General features: G+C 38.6%; 1 protein-coding gene across 3 annotated transcripts in view; it reads left to right on the top strand.

Annotated features, from left to right (window-relative positions):
* AGPAT4 (1-acylglycerol-3-phosphate O-acyltransferase 4) overlaps positions 1-21,425 on the top strand; it is a 78,780-nt gene that overhangs the window by 45,833 nt on the left and 11,522 nt on the right. For all 3 annotated transcript variants that reach the window (XM_052683840.1, XM_052683832.1, XM_052683822.1), the window contains exons 3-7: positions 476-645; positions 8,179-8,340; positions 9,862-10,015; positions 16,522-16,624; positions 17,768-17,843. In XM_052683840.1, the coding sequence (XP_052539800.1) occupies positions 476-645; positions 8,179-8,340; positions 9,862-10,015; positions 16,522-16,624; positions 17,768-17,843 (665 nt within the window). The remainder of the gene's footprint in view (positions 1-475; positions 646-8,178; positions 8,341-9,861; positions 10,016-16,521; positions 16,625-17,767; positions 17,844-21,425) is intronic.

Below are 21,425 nucleotides of genomic sequence, written 5' to 3'. Positions count from 1 at the left end.
CCTTGCCTGAAGCCATTTGAATCTGACATGGATTGAGGTCCTGTTTGCTGTCAGTGCTTCACAGAAGTTTTGTGTGCAGAACTCCTAGGAGTACAGGAACCTGTGTACAGGGGAAATAGGCCTTTTTATTCCTCCTGCAAGCTTGTTTTGATCTTCATGTAATTTTTTTGTAGTACTGTAAACCAGAAATGCTAATTTTACATGTATTTTGATAATACCACTGTATTACCACTTTAATATTAAATTTGTAATTTTCAAATGAAACTCCTTTTCTCAGTGTCGCTGTGGAAAATTCCTTCTCCTGCCATGCTACCTCCTTATTTCCTTTCTCTCTCCTTCTCCCTGCTGTGTCCTCTCCCCCCTTTTTTTTTTCAACCATGTGTTGTTGGGGCAACTGGTGTTTTTTCAGTACATTATTAATCTGTGACTTTGCATATAGTTTGTAACTTCATTTATTTTTTGTTCTTTATTTTAGAGATGGTAATGCTACTGGAATGGTGGTCAGGCACCGACTGCACCCTCTACACTGATCCGGAGAGTTACCACAAGTATGGAAAGGAGAATGCCATTGTAATTCTAAATCACAACTTTGAAATTGACTTTCTCTGTGGCTGGAATTTCTGTGAAAGATTTGGAGTCCTGGGGGTAAGTTTTGATTAGCATTTTAAATAAGCTTCCTCTTCTTGGATGTGGGGAAAAAACACACAAGTAAAATGTTTGGTTTATTTGTAATTGTTGTGGCTTAACCCCAGCAGGCAATGCAGTACCGCACAGCTGCTCTCTCACCTCGCACAGTGGGACGGGGTGAGAATTGGAAAGATAAAATTGCAAGAACTCATGGGTGGAGGTGAATACAAATTACTAGGTAAAGCAGAAGATATATACACAAGTAAAGCAAACGAAGGGTTTTATTCACTACTTTCTGTTAGCAGGTGGATGTTCAGCTGCTTCCATGAAAACAGGTTTTATTACATGTAATAGTTTCTTGGGAAGATAACCGCCATTCCCCTGAATCGCTACATGTTCCCACTTTCCTTTTTATTTAATCCAGCTTATATTGCTGAACACAGCACCTTCTGATCACTTTTGGTCAGTCCTGATTGTCCACTCCAAGCTTCTTTTGCATACCTAAGCTCCTCACTGGCAGGGCAGCATGAGGAGCTGGAAAGCCCTTGACACAGTGTAAGCACTGCTCTGCAAGAATTGAAACATTTTAAATCCAAAGCACAGCACAGCACCATACCAGCTGCAATGAAGAAAACCAATTTTATCCCAGCCCAAACTGGGACAAGAAGGTAATATATCTGTTCAAATGTCATTCAGTTCTTGTGCACACTAAGCAAGATGAACTTAAATCAGTGCAGTAGGAGTACGTGAAGACCAAGATTTCTTGAATGTTCATAGAAATTTTTATAAGTACTGCAGTTAAAACTGATGAAGATTTTTAACCTGTGGAGGTTTTACTTTTGTTTCTTTCTGTGCACTTGCTAGGTACCTATTGGTTGATGGTGTTGCAGAAAGGTGAGCTGCTCTGTGATTCTTTCCCAGTAAACTATAGAATTTGTTTCCCTTTAGAATCATCTTGCAAATCTAGCAAACATGCAGCTAGACTCATGCACACTCTTTTGTCTCTAGAATGAAAGAGATCTGGTGTGAAAGCAGTAACCAAGTGATAACTAATAAAGAGTGGATGAATTAATTATCAACAACTGAATATACTATTATGTCAGGCTAGGACTACGTGTGCCTTTGTTTTCAGTTTTTCTTGTTTCACCTGTCAGGTCATGGAGATGATTCTAGCACCTCTCTTTAGTTAGTTTAACTTAATTCTGTGATGGTAATGATAATCTGGATTTAGGAAACTGTTTCACTCTCCTAAGAAAGCAGACTAATGCCTCCTTTTGGCAGTCTTCTATAGCATCTTCTTCCAATTTTGCTATTGGCTGTTGTCAAAACTCCTGAACTTGGTTTGTTTGAACGTGACTTCTTTGGGCTGTTCTTCTCTGAGCTTTTCCTTTGAGCGCTGTGCTTTTTCTGTATGTTTAGTCACCACTTTGGCCCCTTTAAATTATAATCATGAGGTCTGCCTTAAAGCAAACAAACCAAAAACATAAAAAAAACCACCACAGAATGCACACATTTGAAGGTCTTGCTTATTGCTGAGGTGGCTGTTGACTTCATGTTACTGTGGAACAATTCTACCTACTATCATGTCTGGGGCCAAGCTCAGAGCCTGAGAATATCATCAAAGGTAGCAGTAAATGTAAGGAGATCTGTTCACAGCAGACGTGTATGCTAAAAGCGTTCTCCCTCATTATTCAGTAGTGCTTGTTATACAGGGGTGCTTTAGACCTACAAAATTAAACAGGCTACCACAGTGACTGCAATTTTGTAGATAAAGCTGTTGTAGATGGTTAGGACCTTCTTCACAAAGTGCCATTGTAGGAAATTAAAGGATTGTTTCTGTACAAATCAGCAAAGGCCTGCAAGGTCAAAGTTCTTTTGTTTTATGTTGGTGCTGTCTGGTTGAATTGAATTTCAATAATTTTAATGATGTTTTTTTAATAATTTTCCCAAGATAATCAGGATTATGTTTTAATTCTGTGTATTGCTGCTTACACATAGGAAAACCACCACATAAACTATTGTACAATTACTGTACTGTATTAACTGAAAATAGTTCTTCCTGTCTTTAAATGCTGAGTTATTATTCAATTTGTATCTTTGCTAATCTTAGAATTTCTTTTAGGAATTGATATATCTTTATTATAATTATTTTTTAAACTATTTCAGTCTTGATTAATATACTGTGGTTTTACTTCCCAGAAAATGTTCTAGGAAGAAATTATTCCCATGTGCTCTTACTTGCGTAGATGTCTTGACACAGGAAAGCAGCACATTTCCCTGTAGGGGTAACCAGTCAAGGTTCATCATAAGCTAGGTTCACACCAAACAGATGCTAAAAAACAGCACTTCCCGACCGCAATTTTCATCCTAGGTTAGTTTCCTAACTGGATTTACTGTGTTGGCTTCCCAGTACTTTTTGGTGCAGCACAGGAGTGGGTGGATGCTTAGGGATGAGGGGCATATCTTGGTGTGACTTCATGCTGCCTTACACCAGCTTGCAGGGTACAAAACTGCAGGATTTGTTGTGGCAGCACAATTAAGGATGTAAGAGCCATTATGCTGAGGGCTAGTCTTGCCCTGTCTTCTAACAGAAGCAAGGAGCAGATGTGTGGGAAAGAATTGCAAGAACAACGGGAGCATAGAGAGAGATTTCTAAGGGTTGTCCTAGCCTTTAGCAACATGTGGCTCAGGGACTTTGTGAGTCAGTGATGCTTTCTATTTAACGTGGTTTAGCTTTATACTCTGCAAAGTGTCTGTGCAGACTCTTTAGGTGTCTACCCTAAGCCAGTGTTGTGTCCCCTGCTGCTGAAAGTTTGTGCATTGCACCTCCAGTATCAGTTTTGGTACTTGTCTGCCTGGTACATCATAAGGAGAGAAGGCTGGGGAGGATGAAGAGGAAGAAGATGAAGACCAAAGGAGTGGAACTGTTTGTACTTAGCTGCAGAAAGCAGGGAGAATGGTGGTATTGTAGTGCACTGCTGTATGTTGTTACATCTGCGGTACGCAGTGACCGTGCTGTTAACAATATTGCAAGTGTGCGTTCAAATTCTGTTTTATGCCTTGAACTTGTGTTAAATGAAACCAATCAATTCTCATTGTTTGTTGTTTTGTTGTTGTTGTTGTTGTTGTTGTTGTTTGGGTTTTCTTTGTGTTAGTGGTGGTTTTGCTCACATCAAAAGAAAATTAAACTCCTTAAAACTTTCCGGTCTTTCCTGACACACAAAAAATATTTACCTTTTCTTGTATTTATTTATTTATTTAAATGGAATATGACAGCTATCCCTGCTGGTATTTTTTGCAACAGACGTTCAATTTGCTCATTGGTCTTCTCCTTTCATCTCTCTTCTTCATACTGGCTTTCTCTTCTGTCTTTATGTTCCCTTCTGTCTTTATGGCTAAATTGATACAGTCCCAACAGTTTTATAATATTCAGTTACTGTGATTTTGATTGTTTGTTTTTTTTTCCCACTTTTTCAGGGAGATGGGGAGAGGGGAAATTTTTGATGGAGGGAGCTTAGTCTAAGTATACCGGTGTCAGGTTGTGATACTGTGTCTTGTCATTATTTGATCCTTATGCCTAGATGGCACAAGGTTTTCTACTTTCTTGAAAATTTATTTGTCTACAGAAGAAAACCTGGCAAAAAGACCCAAAGGAGTTGCTAAGAACACATGTACGTATGTATGTTTGGGATGGGATGGAACAGGGTAAAAACAAACAAAAAAAAAAAGAAGCAAAAACCATTTATTTTACTTTTTAATTACTTTCTTTAATATGATACTCTTGAAGTATCCATTCAAAGTGCTAGGAGATACTGGCTTAACAGTGCTGAGTGAGAGCCAGAGACCTATTCATTTAGAGTGGTGAAGGTAAAAACCACATCAAGAAGCATCTCTGTGCTTGCTTTTTCTCTTGCAAGTTATTTTTAAGCCACAAATTATCTTGCTGCTTACAGTTAGGCTCTGTGCTGCTGAATCTACCAGCGCATGTTAGTGGCACCAAACTGTGGAAGACTTTTGGTGGTTGCGAGAAATTAGGAGGAGAACGCAAACTTAAGCCTAGAGGTAATTAAGACAAAGTCACGTTCTGTGTAAGATGTTATTCAGGACTTGCACTGAAAACATATTGGTATACTCCCTGCCAGGGTACACTGGGCTCTTCTGATTCATTGCTTGATATAAACAAGCAGTGACAAATTACCTTTTTAGTCATTTTAGTCGTTATCGTCTCTTCCTGAGATGATATTTATACCAGCAAAAATTACCTTCAGTTTAAAGCTAACTTTGTTTTATTTTCCTCTGAACACGGGTATTGCTGTGTCATCATTTCTAACCCTAGTTATCTGTTCCATATGCCAAGAAAACCAAATTTTAAATAAAATCTATTTATATTGAAGCTTGCTGTTGGAGAAACTGAGCATGACTGATAGGTGTTTTTCCCTAGGTTGCTGTAAGGGAATGATAGATGTGTGAATATTGATTACTTTTTAACACTCATTTGTTTGTACATTTTAATATATTAATAGAAGTTATATGATTGATCATGCAGTTAGACAAGAACACATTATTGTTTGCATTTAATACAGCATCTTAGCATATACTTGGGCATAGATCCACTACAATATTGCTGTTACCTTTCTTACGTGGAAAAAAGTGTGGGTCTTCCCTTCCCCCTAAAGAAATATATCTTCCCATCTTACTGACCTAATACTATAATTTGAAAGAGTGCTGTATTTCAAAAATAGAGCAAACAATTATCAAAAGTATGTCAGCGGTGAGGGCAGCCGATAGAGAAAATAATTTACGACATAAATTGCCTGCTGCTACTGGCTTGCAGCTACAATAAATTTGTTTTGAAATTGCAGAACAAATTTTGTTAGACATTCTCAGCTTGCAAGTAGATTTCAGACTGCTTGTTGCACTCTGTGATTAAAAGATGCTGAATAACTGAGGCTGGAGACATAAATCAGCAAAGCTGTATGAACATATTTAAAATGACCTTTTAAAATTAAATTTTGTATGTGGCACTGGCACACAAGGAGAACTTCACGTCTTTCCAAAGTAACTTGGTAAAAGAAATTAATCTGTGTTAAAATGCTGTGACCATAGATAAGCTGTCCCTGTCCAGCAGTGATTCCATAAGATATCTGTTGGAATTACACCGCTCCAAGCAGTGGAAATGTTTAAATTCCTTTGGGAAGGCCATGTACTTTTCATAAAGAAGTGAAGATTTGCTCTATTTATTCTGTTTAGTGAGCTGAATTTAAGGGTTAGAGGTGACTGTCACATATTTTCCAAAGCTCTTTGGAAAATTGGTAGCAGAAGTGAACCGCATCCGTGTTCTTCCTGTTGTATTTACATGGGAGCTGTGCATACGTAGACAGCTGAAACATAGCAGACCGTAGCTGTCGTTGTTGTAAGAGAGATGAGAGCTCCTGAGGGCCAGGCCTAATATGTTCCTCCCACAGAAGAGCACTCCTACCAGTGTAGTGACTGCAGAGCTTCCTTTTGCCAAATACTTCTGTGCCATCAGCCTAAATTTTACTTCTGGGGTAGGTGAGGTGCACGAAGCAGCATTAGGTGATGTAATTCCTTTTTATGTGCATATAAGGAGATGTGCATTCGCATTTGTCTAAAGTGCACTTCTAGACTTCAGAAATACTTTGGCACAGAAGAAGCAGAGGAGTGTGACCTGTGGAAGGATTCAAACATCTGCTCTGCTGTTGTGGTCATGCTGCACCCTGTGGCACTGCAGCTCACATCAGGCCTGTCTCTGTTTCACTTTGTTTTTGAGGGTGAATTAAGTGTGACTGCTGCTTTTTGCCTGATGAACTGGATTCTGCCAGGATTCCAGTTGAGCTGCTGGCTAATGGCTGACCTGGTTGTGACTGGGGTGTGGGAACACTTGGCATCTTTGGGCTTTTAACAGGGCAAAGCTTTGGCTTAGATATCTTCCTCAGTCTTGCACAGGAGAGGGGAATGTAAGAGTTTCTGTACTGGTGTGTGTATTTTCTTTGGGTGTTCTACATGATGGCCTAGAACAAAAACTGCTCCATGGAGATTTTTAAAAGTGTACACTGAAACTGTTTAGCTTTATTCTGGAAATAAGAGGATGACTCATATTAGAAGTAACTGAGAGAAGAAAAAGCAGTACTGTGGCAAAAAAGTTTGAGAGCTAAGGAAGGTGGTGGGAGGAGAGCCTTTCCCTGTGGCTGGTCTGGGGAGCTGGAAGAGGAGGCTGGGCTCAGTGTTGCTGCTGCTGTGCAGCGTGGATTAACGTCCAGGAAAAACTGAAATTGCAGAAAGGCTGCCTCAGCTTCAGCTACTGAGTCTTCCAGCTGCTCCTTGTAGGAGAGCAGACCTTAGGGATACGGTCTGGGCCCATCACTCAGTCTCCAAATGACTGAGAGAGATAATTTTGTAATGAAGTATTCAATTATTTGAAGTGTAAGTTCTTGCATTCTTAGGAATTGAATTCTCATGTCTTTTTTTCCACTTCTTCTGTGTAACAGTCACTTGGAAGCTATTTCTGTGCATTTGCCTTCCACTCTTATAAGCCTTTAGATAGCTTAATTATTTAAGGTATTTTCCTTCCTCAAGGAAAGAGAGTAGATGAAAGAAGTGAACTGAGATAAAGAATTGGGTCAAATCTCTTCTCCTAGTAACCAAATGAACAACAGCAACTAAAAAAGGAAATCAAAGCAAATAATAGTTGCTCATAATTTCTACCAGTAAATAACATCTTCTAGTCAGATGCCATGTCCTGGAACCCATCTGCAGAGCAAAAGCCTGGTACTGCTTATAATGGTATCACAGATAAAAACTGGATTGTGTAATTGCTCCTGCTGTCCTCTAGGAAAATGCAACTATCTCAGGGATTGCTGAAATAATTTTTGTGTACACGTGCACTCACACTGGCATACTTTTTTATTCACTGAATGGGAAAGTGAGACAGCTCACCAGTGCAGAGTGACTTGAAAAGTAGAAAATGAGCAATTGGAGTCAAATGTGCCTAAAGGAGAATTGTTCTGAGGTAATCACAGGACTGAAATCTAGAGTAGGATTTGAGATTTGAAATGAGTTGAACACTTGATAGGCAATAGACTTGTTATGCATTGTGTGGATAAATCACTTCAGTGTCAAACCTGTGAGGCAGGAATGGTGCTTATTTTATTCCAGAAGAATGCTCTGAAGAGAGATTCGCTAGTGTAAGTATTTCTGCCTTTCCATTAACAAATCTGAACACGCAGGAAGTATTTGTATTACTGCTGATATTTCTAGTACTTAAGATTTCCTACATTGGGAAAGCATTCGCGATAGAGATGTATGCCTCAATATGCTATTGTACAATGCAGGCTTTATGAGTGTTTAGTAGATTTGGCTGTTGTGTCATGCAAGGAAAATTCTTCTTTGTTTTGTTTTCGTACTGATTTTGAAGCTGGAACAGATCCATATATGAGTCCATATTACTATCTAGCTACGCATGTGCCACGTCCAAACAAAACTCAGTAAATGGTGTGATTCTGTCTTACTTCCTTTCACTCTATCTTGCAGAGTTCCAAAGTGCTGGCAAAGAAGGAGCTCTCCTACATGCCTATCATTGGCTGGATGTGGTATTTCCTGGAGATAGTCTTCTGCAAGCGTAAGTGGGAGGAAGATCGGAAAACAGTTATGCAGAAGTTGCTGAATCTCCGGGACTACCCTGAAAACTTTTGGGTGAGTGATGACTAATGAGAGGAGTGGGAGGTGCTGCAATGCCTGGAAGAATGGAAGTGTAGGTAGTGTCTATTGGTAACCACCTTGCTTCTGAGAACTTTGATTTGTGAACTTCCTAGCAGTATCCAGAGAATACTATGAGAGAGCTGAATTCTATTTTGAATTTCTGGTACAATAGTCTAACCTGTCTGTTTTCTACCTCTATGGAGCCCTACAGGTGTTATTTCAAAAATGTCCCCGCTGTGATCAATAATAATCTTTCAAAGTATCACAGAATTGTAGGGCTTAGAAGGGACCTCTAGAGATCATCAAGTCCAACCCCTCTTCTCAGGCAGATTCCAGTTCTCTAAATATAGGAGCTGGAGGAGGGGTGTGTGTGCTCTTTCACTTGCAAAAGGTGTTGAATGCATTTTTGCAGAAGTAGGCAGTTCAATGCTAATTGGTAAACTCAAATTACCACCATCCTTTACATGCTGCTGTGAAAGGATTTCTAAGAGGAGGCTATGCCTGTAATAGAAAATATTTAGTTGCTGTTGTACAGTTGGATTTATTCTGGTGTGGAATGATATAATGTCAAAAGGCATAGTGGTAGCACCTTGTACATAGGAAGGCAGAGCGTGCTAGATGTGTTAGAAGGGTTTTCTCAGCAGTTTCTCTATGTTTCATCTGACTATTTAACATGATGCACGTTGTAAGTGAGTAAAAGTGCTCCTAGATAGGCTGGATCTGAAGCTGGAAACTTGGACAGGTTTCTTCAGGTTTCTTTGTCTAGTGGGCTAAATTTTTGCTGTGGGTTACTGAAACTTCACTGATGCAATACGCACTGCTCTCTGACGCATTAATTTGGATTCAGACTTGGCAGAAAGCACATGAGCATGTGCTAAATCTCTGAAGATCCCTATGGTCTCCCTTTCCTGACACTGAAAAAAATTGTAATTCATATCTGAGCAGTTAAACTGTGTGGTTCACAAGGGATTGAGACTTAGAGTTCTCTTGCATCTACTGCCCTACCTATGTTACCAGCACCGTCCTTGTCATCAAAGCTAGTATCTGCTGTTGCTTATGCTCCATGTGCTCTAGTGAAAGCAAGTGGGCTAATGAGGCATTTCCTAGAATTGCATTTGGTTCAAACACTTCATAAGTTTTAGATACTGGAGCACCCCTGCATCACTAGGAGACGTGCAATAGAAAGTGCGTTTTGACTGCTTCCTAACATCTCTTTAGAGAAGGAGTGACCCATTAGAGAAATCAAGTCATTTAGTCATGAGCAGCAAAGCAGATGTTAAAAACCACAGGGTGGCAAGTTACATGGGTGGAGGCAATTAAGAGAGTTTTTCTTTTTTTTTTTTTTTTTTTTTTTAAGTAGTTCCAGGGCAATTACCTTGTAGTGTATTTGTCTACTTGTGTCCCTGCTAGCAGTGTTTGTTTGGGCCATATTGGTGGGAATCAGTGAGGGCTCTGGTCAAGCATGTGTAGAAAACCTGAGCTGTTTTCTGACTGCTGTTCTTTCTTGCTTCTTAGTTCCTGATTCATTGTGAGGGCACAAGGTTCACAGAACAGAAGCACCAGGCTAGCATGCAGGTTGCTGAAGCCAAAGGCTTGCCCAAGCTCAAATATCACCTACTGCCACGAACAAAAGGATTTGCTGTCACCGTGCAGTGTTTGAGAAATGTAGGTAAGGAAAGTCACAAGGAACATGCTAAATGGTTATTTCATGTACCTGCTCTCAATTTGCTGTGCTCTTCTTTTCCCCATAGTGCATGTTTTATCAGAAGAATGCTGGAATCTTTTCTGAGCTTTCTTCTACTAGTCTGTGAAAATTAAAATCGGGTTTGACTAGCAAAAGCTGGGGGCAGCTTCATTAGTTTCTTGTTTTTGCTTTCTGCTCTGTCATTGTATTGAGGAATCCCCAGCTCTGGGTTTTCTATATATTCACAAAGGATAACGATTCTTAGTTTTTGACATACTATTAAGAATTCCTATTCCAAATGAAGCCAATAAGTCAGAGAATCTAAGAATGCATCGTAAATGTTTTCTTATGGCAAATATAAGTATCATTTTTTATCAACAGAATGTTACACTTTAAAATGTCTGCCTAAATATACTCCGGAGAGTTTTGGTAACCTTGGTAGAGCAGAGATGTGGGAAGTAAACCTTTTCTGAAGATATGTGTAGGAGAAGTTTAGAAACAAATTACAAAGTATGAATAAATATTTCGTTGTTAATGTTGTTTGATACCCCCTACTTCCCTCCTTCTGGTTACCTGAATTTACCAATTTAGAGTGCCATCAGTAAGAATGCGGCACAAATGCCTTTGAAGTGATCTTGTTCGACTAAGAAAATCCGGCTAAGTCTTCTGCTGTGTACTTCAAGGACAAGGGAAAAATAGTGCTAAATTGCACCCATTGCTAAATTGGGCTTTGGTGGATTTATGTGCTGTTAGAAGGCTGATATGTAAGGAAGACAAAGTAGTTGGTGGTTTAGAAGAAAATGTTCTGGCATGACTGAAGTTAATGTCACAGCTTCTTTTGTCTTTGAAGACGTGTTTTCATCTGGCATATCTGGGATAGCTGATGTAAAAAAAAAAAAAAAAAAAAAACAACTTTGCAGTCAGCTGCCTTGCTGTCTGTCATGTCTCTTCTTCATATCCTCTCACAAGTCAGGTAGATGATATCACTGTTGTAGCTTGTCAGGCATCAGTGATTTCCCACCCCCAAAATGGATGGCATTGCTTGGATCTTTTCTGATACATGAAGTAGATGGAGGTAATGTGCAACTTCCTGAAGGGCACAGTTTAACCTTCCCTTTTAAATAGACTGTTTTGCTGAGGAGGAGGGGAGAAAGACCTGAGGCACTGAAGAAGATCTGAGTCAGAACTCTCTGACCTCCAGTATCTTGAGCTGGGGAGTCAAGGGCAGGTGATTTTAGTGGTGATTTGTTTTTCTTGTCGCTATTCAGTATGAAGAAAACAAAACGTAGCGTGGCTGTGGACGAGCAGCTGATTTATGGGAGAATATTCCAAAAGGAAATAATGTCAGGGTACTCAGGTTATAGGTTTATAGGAAGTTTGAGGTATTCATGAGATAAGCCATGGTAGTACTTCTACAATCCTAAATATTCAATATGCTTTCAGGACAACAAAGACTTAGATTCCCTAGAATACTTATTTAGGGAACAGTATTTTACTACCTTAATCGCTGCTGGATTTATCAGGGTAAAGACTGAGGAGGTAAGATTTCCTTTTTGAGGGTTCATAGGTAGTTGTTGAAACTATGTAACTATAACCAGCCAACAAACAGAGGGAAAAGCCTGATGATCCCTGATAAGTGTTGCAGTTCTTGTGGGTATGTTGCCTTACTTGCACTGTCACTTTCTGGAGTGAGAGAGAGGTAATTAGATCTGGGTTACTATTTGTTTCTGTGTTACAGAGACAAGGGGTACATTTGACCGTCATTCTAAAGGCCATGTAGGCCGTGTCTCCCTTGCAATAAACAAGGACACCTGCAGCTAGATCAGGTTGCTCAGAGCCTGACCTTGAATGTTGCCAGGCACGGCACACATACCATGTTACAAGTAGTGGGGTGTACCCATGTTATAAGGAAAAAAAGTGTTGCTGTAGGTGTCAACATATGCAGAGGATTTATGATGTAGTAATTTGGACATTTTTTCTTTTGAATATTTACATTAGTTACTAATATTTAACTTCTTCACTTGTTAACTTGTTCACTGTTCCTTATGTGGCGCAGTAACTGACTGTATCCCTCATATTGCAACCAGATTACTTGTTCCAAAGAGCATTGTTGTGGCCACTGTAATGATGCTTCTGTGTGAAAAAGCCCATTTTGGGATCTGCCACTTAGGCTAGTGCACTTTCTGCTCTTCCAGAAGAGGTGGTGGGCCTAGCTGGAGTATTTTGCTAAGGGAATTAACTGCAGATTGTTATAGCAATGAAGGAAAACTAAATGCCTGTTCCAAGCTGGCTGTGCCCAAGGTCAGCTTTTCATTTTCCTCTTTTCTTAGCTCCTCTTTCTGAAAATTGTAAGATTCCAGCTCTCTGAGGCTGAAATACTGTAGGATGAGTGGAAGGTGGTTGCTATGGTAGTAGAAATATAATTCAGATACAAAAGCAGCGATCACAGGTTGATGCATTCCAAAACTTTGTTTCAACCTCTGATGCTACTTTCTGCGGTAGTTTTTTGTCTGTTGGAAACAGATGCAGATGAAATCAGTGTAGTAAAGTCATGTTTTGAAAAATTTAGCCTCAGATGGGGTTTATTGTGTATTATTGGTATTTCATGTGTATGTATGAGAAATTGTCTCCGCACCAGTAGACACGACATCTGTCAATATAAGCAGATACATAGTTTGGCAAAAATATCTTTCACACAGATAACAAAGAAACTTATCTCCTAATTTATTCCCCCTCCTCCCACTAAAAATTAAATAGAGATAACTTTATACGCCTGTGTGAGTGAATGCATTTGTATTGTCAGAACCTCTGATGAGAGGTTTGTTTTCCATCTCTAAGGAATCACAGTGACCTTTTTTATAACAGGAAGAGTATCTTTGCCCATGGTGCCTCTATAGAATACCATAACTTCAAGAGGTTGATACTACTGTAATGGCTGCAAATGTCATTCAGAAAGTCTTATTCTAAAATGGTCATTTAATGAAATAATCCCCTCTTAAAATATTTCACATATAATATAACATAAAATAACCAAGATTATTTAGTCTCTTTCCTTCATAAGAAATAATGGAATTCACTTCCCTTTAGTGACTTTCACAAGTTCAGGTGTCCTTAAATAAGGCTTGCTTCCAAGATTTTCAAATTAGTTCTGATATTTTAACGAGTGATTGTCTCTACCAGCTCACAAGTAACAGACAAAGTTACCAGCTTTGTCATTTCTAGAGGTTGTGTGGTGTCCTAATAAATTGTTGTTAGATTATAATGTAGAATTTGCTGCCTGTACAGCTCAGGTGGAAGCAAATGAAAACACGGATCTGTTTCTAAAGTACCTATTCATTACTCACAGTAAAGATAAATGTCATAAATACTGTAAAATATGTATTTAATGGTTATTTGTGTTGCCTTGTCTATATATCAGGTAGTTCGTTACAGCTGTTCTTGTTTAGGTAAGGCTACCTCATAAATTTACCTCAAGATGGATTGCAGATAATTCCAAGTTGTCAACTTCTTACAATTGTGCATGCTGGAAACTGCTGTCCTAGTGGCAGTGTACAAGAACGAATTCCACAGTGATGTTCTCATGGAGTTCATTATGGCAATGCTGACGAATTTCCATGAGCAGCTCTTCAGTCCTGGAATTCTTCAGTGCTTAGATCTGAGCAAGTTTGAGCAGGTAGATTATTTTAAGTAAGATAACCAGAGCTATTAAATGTTAACGGATTGTGCCAAAATGTACAGTGAATTCCACTTTCTTTTCCCCACTCTGCTCTGTAATCTTCACTTCAGATTGTTATTTGCTAGAATGAAGTTATGTTGCAGGCAGGTTGATTTGTTGGACATTCATTCAGCCATAGTTCTCAATGTCCACAAAATAATGTGTGAAATCCAAGAGGCCAATTAAAAAAAATTCTTTTTTAAAGTGTATTAGAAGAAAAGTAAAAAAAATTCTCTAAATACACAATTCCAAGATTTCTTAAACCCCAGGTCATTATTAATCCTAATTCCTTAATTATGTAGTTCTTTGTCAGAATTCTATATAGAGAACCGAAGTAGATTTAGATTAGAAAACAAAAATGAGATTTATGTCTTTATTTAATGTCAGAAAATAGCAACTGAAATGGGGAAAAATGTTGTTCTCTCAAAAGGCTCCACAGTAATGAGTTATCTTTCTTTGTTAATGAAAAAAAATGTTTTAAGGTAATTTCTTTGAGAGATGTATCATTTCATAGTTAAAGTAAAGCTTGTGAAGAACTGGTCTGAGACTAAGACAGATGGAATATTTTGAAGGTGCTGTGAAAGGTATTTTTTACTTGATTTAAAACATGAAATTTCTTAAGCTTTTGGATGTGAAAGTCATGAGATTTCCAGTTCTACTATATACAAAAATGTGTATAATTGTATATGTGTTTATATATATATATTTTTAAATACATATGGAATAATACATGCAAAGTACTTGTTTAGTGGAAAACAGTTTCAGTATGTCATATAGTGTACTAGTATGCTGCTTTGGCAAATGCTTTCTGGCAAATTTTAATCCTATGAAATCTTTTTCTTTGACGCCTCCACAATACATCTTTTCCTGCACTTTCATAATGGAAAAGCTTAGCTCTTCAGTTACTTTATATCCAGATATAATAGGGGTCTATTTACTCCTGCATATGTTGTTGTTATATTGGATTTGATACTGCTTTGCCAGCAAAAGATTTCTGCATGATATGAAAAAGAGCTGGAAAGAATATCAAAATACAGGCTGGATGCATCATGCTTTCCTTTATTGTTTTCATTTTGTTGTTCTTCTTCAGTAGTTTGAGATAATTCTAAACTAATGAGTCTACCTTGTACAAACCAGATTACGCTTTTGTATTCTTTCAGTTACACTGGATTAGTAAATTAGAGTGGATTAGCAAAATCTTCTGCACTTCAGAGATTTAAAGTGGAGGTAGATTACTTTTTCTTTTCTTTTCAAAATAATTGCCTATTTTTATTGTACATTGAATGTAGTGTACTTGAAGCAGATTTTGGCTTACAATTTGTAGTTTTGAGCTGAGGCCAAAAACCCAGCTGTAGTACAAAAAATAGACTTAAGTCTGAGGGATACAATCTTCATGCAGTGACAAAGTTTAAGTCTCTATTTCCAGGATTCCCTTGCAGCACTAAATTGGATTCTGTTCTAGGATATGAATTCTGCTTTGTGGGGGGATTTCTGCTGGTCTGAATGTTATGACTAAGCCATAACTGTCTCGCATAAGTAAATTTCAAAAATAAACCCAAATCTATTCTGTGTAACAGAACACTTCCTTAGGAGGGGTCAACACCTTTCACAACAAAAGACCACTATAGTGTTCCTTACTGCAAAACTCTAGAGCAGAAAGTATTAAACAAAGCACATGTTAGTCAGTTTGGTTTTTATTGATGCAATTGATCTTGGAATTCCTAAAGTGATGCACAACCAGTTTCAGTTGTTTTCTGACATATTAAAAAAAAAAAAGTTTAGGATATTTAGGGATATTTTAGAATCATAGAATGGTTTGAGTGGGAAGGGACTTTAAAAATCATCCAGTTCCAACTAACTCCCTTGCCTTAGACATGTTGGTTCCATGAATTCGTCAAAAGTTTTTGTCTCCTGTGTTCAAAGAATCTCTTCTGAAACGCTTTTTCTGAGTTAAAACAGAAAACTCTTTCTCTGTAGAAACTATTTTTTGGCACTGTCTTAGTTCAGCTAAGAAAAAACCTCCCTTGCCAAGCGCTTTTACTGTTTCTATGCAGTCCTGAAATGCAGAAAGTGTTCTCTTTGGGCCACAAGCTTCATTGCAGTTCAGTTCTTTGGAACTCAGATATTATATTCATCATAGCTGCAGCCTTAGCAGTAGTCCAGCTCTCACAGGTCAAGTTCTGTTAATCTGTCCCTGCCTGTGCCCTTTAGCAAATGCCATTGTTATCCATGAATGGATGTGAAAGGGAGATTGTTTTGAACCCTAAGCAGGAGTTGTATCCAGCCTTCTGACTGCAGGATTTATCTCAGGTGAACTTTACCCATTCTTAGACAAACTATATATATTGTTCACTGTTTGTGTGTTTTTCTGCCTGGTTATTTGCCCTGTTTCCTGTAGGAGAATGGGGAGAGGAGCGTCTAATCCAGAGAGAGTTAAGAAAGCTGATAGTTTTCCAACCACAGGGCTTCTAGGATGCCCTGTGATATATAAACAGTCATTATGTTCCCCACAGTGTTTGATGTCTGCGGGGGGAAGGAGACAAGCATGGAGACCAAATTCATCCATTCTACTGGTATAATTCCTGAGAGGTTTACTGGATATTTGGCTTCTGATAACTTGCAGGTTGAATATTCAGTCGTTAACTTTACTTTGGTGGTAGCTCAAACTATTGTGCTGATGACTTTGTGTGTAAGTATTCTCTTTGTCTGAGAGTGGATGACTGATTTTTCCATTCTGTTACTTCTCTGGTCACATAACCTGTTTTTCTTCTTGTAGTTTCAGCCGTCTATGATTCTACCCTCAATTTTAGAAATAATGAGAATCCAACATTGCTGGGTGTTCTAAATGGAAAGAAATACCATGCAGATTTATATGTAAGGCAAGTAATCTACATTGTAATTCTTTCATTTTTTTTGGCATATAAGAGCGTATACTTGAACAAACAAGGAAATATTTTCAAGCAGGTAATGGATGTAGCAAATCTCTACTAACCTGGTGTCAGAGTGCTACAGATAGAAAAACTCATATGGATTGCTCAGGGTTTTGTGTAATGTTCTGCAACTGTAAGGACATGAGGACCCTTTTGGAGCTGTACAGGATTTTATTATTATTATTTTTTAATTGAGGCCTGCATGAGAGGCAGGAGTCAAGAAACCTCATCTGCACACTTCCTTTCTGACACAGTGGTTTGTTTCTAGATGGAAGCCAAGCTCAGGACTGTTCTCTTATCTGGTGTAGCTGTTTACCAACAGCTGACTGCCTCTGCCTCCCTGCCTAGGACAAGCTGTGTAATGATTATTACACAGTATTCTCTCTTTTGCTAAAAGAAGTTAATTCAATGTTGTTCTCAAATGAGATGAATTAAAGTATATATAATACTGAAAAATATAAAATCTTTTAAACATTGTTATTGGCATTTCTAAGTGGAGATGACAAAGGGATTTTTTTCTGTCACAGAATTGTTGACCAAAGTTCACATAATTTGTTGAATTATTTTTTTCTAAGTGGGATTTTTCTGTGAAAGAAGCCATTTTGCTAGAAATTATCTAAAGCTGCATGCACATTAGAAAAATTTTAATGAATCAGAAAAGTTACCTGAAAAATATTAGATCTACTTTACTCTAGTTATGAGAACAGTGTGTTCTCTCTGGTGCCTAGCTTGTTAAACACAGCCTTGAGCTACTTAAGTGAGATAGGAAATCAACTCATTCAGTACCTTTCTTTAGAAACAGAAAATTACAAACCTTTGGCTAGAAGGTGAGCTCAGGTGGAATGCATTACTATTTCAGAAATCAATATTTGAGTTTCAGATACATATGAGAATTCAAGGTAGCTCTAGAAGCAAAACTATACTTTTCTGATCTAGGAGCTGTTACCACAAATTATTTAATAAATGAAATAGTGATGGGATGAGTATAGTGAGTCCCTTGTCAGGTGAGTGATCTCCCTCTGCAGTGTATTTGCTATTTGTCACAGCAGAACTATTTAATATTCTTCAATTTCTCTTGTTTACTATTGGCAGGAGGATTCCATTAGAAGAAATCCCAGAAGATGAGCAGGAGTGTTCTAATTGGCTCCACAGACTATATCAAGAAAAGGTTGGTGTTTTGTCCAGAGGGTGGCTCATGAGCCACTGGTGCTCTGTTCTTTATAGAATCATAGAATCATAGAATCATAGAATCACCAAGGTTGGAAAAGACCTAAAAGATCACCCAGTCCAACCGTTCACCTATTCCCAATAGCTCCTACTAAACCATGTCCCTCAACACAACTGTAGTGTTAGTAGATGTTTACAGTGTTACAGATGTTAGTTAGATGTTTACAGTGTTCATATGTAGTGGTTGTGCTCTGGGGGTTTGTGGGTTTGTTGTTTGTTTTTCAACAAGTTTGTGGGTTTGTTGTTTGTTTTTCACAGACAAGTGTTCTGCTTCTTCAGATGCAAAGAGGTCTTGTACTGCCAAGTAGCCTTCTTTTTTTTTTTTTTTTCTTAAGAGCAAGAGGAAGAAAACTTATGCAAACCTCAGTGAAGGAGCAGTTTTAAGGCTCTATTATAGAGGAAGTATATAGAATAGCAACTGCATCCTCTTCTGCAGAAGAGGCACCTCCTTAATCAAGAAGAAATTAGTGGGCTAAATGATGTATATTTTGCTTTAGTATATTAAAATGTTTGTCCCTTGTTGTAGCCTGCCTCTTTTACAGGGCAAATATCCAACATTAAACAGGCAAGTTGATAAATTGCTCTCTTATTTGCACATAGCAATGGGAGCATGCATTTCAGATTCTTAATCATGGGACAGTTGCAGAATAATGACGACTGTGTGCTTGTAGATGCCCGTTGGTTTTTTCTAATGCTTTTGTATCCATCCTTCAGATTTTCAGAATCTGTTTGTCGTGGGTTTTGTTTTTATGAGCATAAGAAATAATGGTTGGGTACGCGCTCTTTGAATACACACAGCGCTCCCATTTCAGTCAGTGGGAATCATAGGTACACAAAGCACAATATGGTCTCAGTCATCTAGACTGGAATACAGCAATGCTTAGGATTTAGAAATTTTAAACTGTAGCTAAGTTCTGTTTTCCACTCATTGCCATGCAGCTGGTTGTACTCAACCCAGAACACCACGCTAGCATTTCTGTATTGACTATGCCATAGTCTTTCTCCACTTCAAACCATGACTACTCCTACTTTAATCAGTGTTACCTGCAAGCAGCTTGTATACAGGAATATGCAAAGTAAATGTGTATTGAATTTCCAGTTATAGACCTAACTGCTTCTGGTGCTCCCTTTCTGTAAGTTGTGCCTTCCACAGCTGATTCAGTCACTGCCTCTTAATGCATTTCTGCAGAATGGCAGCATGTTACCTATGGGCCTGTGTGCTCTCTCTACAGGAATATTAATGAAAAAAGTCATTTTATTGGACGTTGAAAAAGTCAATTTCCTGCTACTACACCTTTATTTCTAACCATGTTTCATGTTGCTAAGATAATATTGAGAGATTTGCAGGAAGGAACATAAATTAAATGGGAATGTGGGAATTGTTTTCTTGAATTCTCTATGACATCCTTTGCAGTAATTCACTTTGTATTCTGTTATTTCTCTCTGGCATTTATTTCTAGTGCAAACAGAGTGTACATCTATCCTACTTTTTTCCTAACAGCTTAGTTTGCTGGTTGGTTGAATCCATAGTTTCCCATCGAAGCATAGGAGGGATGAGCTTGTGTTCAGTTTTTCTTTCCCTGAGAAGCTTTTAGTTAGTGTGGATGTCTTGGGGATTTGTTTTGTTATTTTTGTTGGTTGGTTGGCTCTGGATTGGAAGATGGCATTGTTCCTCTTCAGCTGTTTTTTGGTATTTCATTGCAATCATTCATCTCTGTGAAATCAGTCTGTTCAGGATACAGAGCAGGGATAATTTGTTAAAGAGTTCTGAGATAATGAAGGCCATTGTGCAGAGTCTGCTTCACCTTTCTGCCATATTTCTTTTAGACAACGTTTGGCCCTTAGGTGAGATGATATGTGGCATTGATACCGAGTGTTGCTTCCAAAACTGTGCTAGGCCTATATCTCAAGATAAATATTAATATATATACATAAATATATCAAGAGTAAATATTAGTGATAAAAATTAATGAAGTTTTGTTCAAAGGACACTAATTCATCGCAAGATATGCACTCACCAGCTGCTTTGTCTATTTTGGTTGTAGCACTCCACTTACTGTTTTAAAATAAGACAAGGTATGCACACTACTGAAAATCAGATTCCCCGTTTTATCTTGCATTCCAGTTGCATGTGCTGTTGCTTGTTCTCAGTGACATTTGTAATTTTGCAATACTCCCTCAAGCCTTACGGGGGGAAAAGAGCATGCAGCACGGTTGGTTCACGGCAATCTGAGCTTTTTCTGCACTGTGCACTGGCTGCCAGCTCTGGCACACCTTCACAGATGAATTATGTGCTCTTTGCAGAGTTGCCCCACAATGTGCCTCTCGTTATGCAGGTGCACTCAGAGGCATTCATCAGCTGTGAAGCTCCAAGAGCTACCAGAAATTGCTGCCCTGTCTTTTTTGCAAGGCCATGGTAATAAAAGGGGTGAGCAGAAGCAGGGTCATTCTGCAAGCTGTGATTCAAACTGCTCTAGCTTATATGTGAAAAAATCACTCCTGAAGAGTCCTGCTCTCCCCAAAGCATGGAAAGATACATTTTGCTTCTAGCATCTGAGTGTGGGATTAAGTTAATGGTAAGCTCCTATATCCTTCCCTTCCCTAGTGACCAGAGCTGGATTGTGCTCTAGTAGTGTACACTACTCTAGTAGTGTAGTGTAGCAGCTGTGGCATGGAGTAACGGGCACTTGTTATCATCAAGGACACAAAGCTGTTTGAATGAGGGAAGACATATGATGTTAGTGAGCATCAAGGGACATGACCCTTTTTAATCATTAATAAAGGAGCTGGTCTTTGAGAAAAGCTTGTATTGTCTTTTTTACCTCACTGCCTGGTCTCAGTTACATGCTCCTCAATCAGAGATACTGCTCTCTGGGAATCTGCCTTATGTTCTTTCTGCTTCAGACTCCTGTTTGCTGATGTAGTCATGCTGCAAATGTACCAAACAGGTCCTCTAAGGATGAACAGTGGCACCCCCTATTACAAACCAAGCGCTGTTCTCCTTCCTATGCTTCCAGGCATACACAGATGCCATGCCCTTGTGCTTCTTCCTCTGCTGAGGGTGATTTTTGTCCTTCCACAGACAGGCAGCACTGTTTCAGCTAATGCTGGCTCATGACAAAGGTGCAACTTGGGATTGCAAATTGGCTTTTTCTCTTTTTTTTTATTTTTCTTTTATTAAACTGTTCCCACTAGAAAGGCTCCCTTTGACTTTAATAAGAAATAGATTGAGCATGTTAATGCATGTTAGTGCCCAGTCTGAAGAGGTATTGTATAATTGTCACAGCTCTGCTAGCCCTGCTAGCCTTTGCATGTTTTGTTTCTTTGTACCTCTTTACAGCTTCAGCTCCTGAAATAAAGTTCTGCTTGAGAATCTTAATTTCCATTAAAAAGAAAGAGAGTTTTTGATTCTTCTCATTTGTAAGAGAAAACAGGGCATGAAAATATATGCCAAAATGCCTCAGGGAATTAGTAAATGGTAAGCGAAGAGGGAAGGAGTACAGAACTCAAGTGTTTGGGAACT

The sequence above is a fragment of the Tympanuchus pallidicinctus genome, unplaced genomic scaffold, assembly GCF_026119805.1.
Source record: "Tympanuchus pallidicinctus isolate F22 unplaced genomic scaffold, pur_lepc_1.0 scaffold1, whole genome shotgun sequence".
Classification (NCBI taxonomy): Eukaryota; Metazoa; Chordata; class Aves; order Galliformes; family Phasianidae; genus Tympanuchus; species Tympanuchus pallidicinctus.
This window is presented reverse-complemented; position numbering and strand designations above follow the sequence as displayed.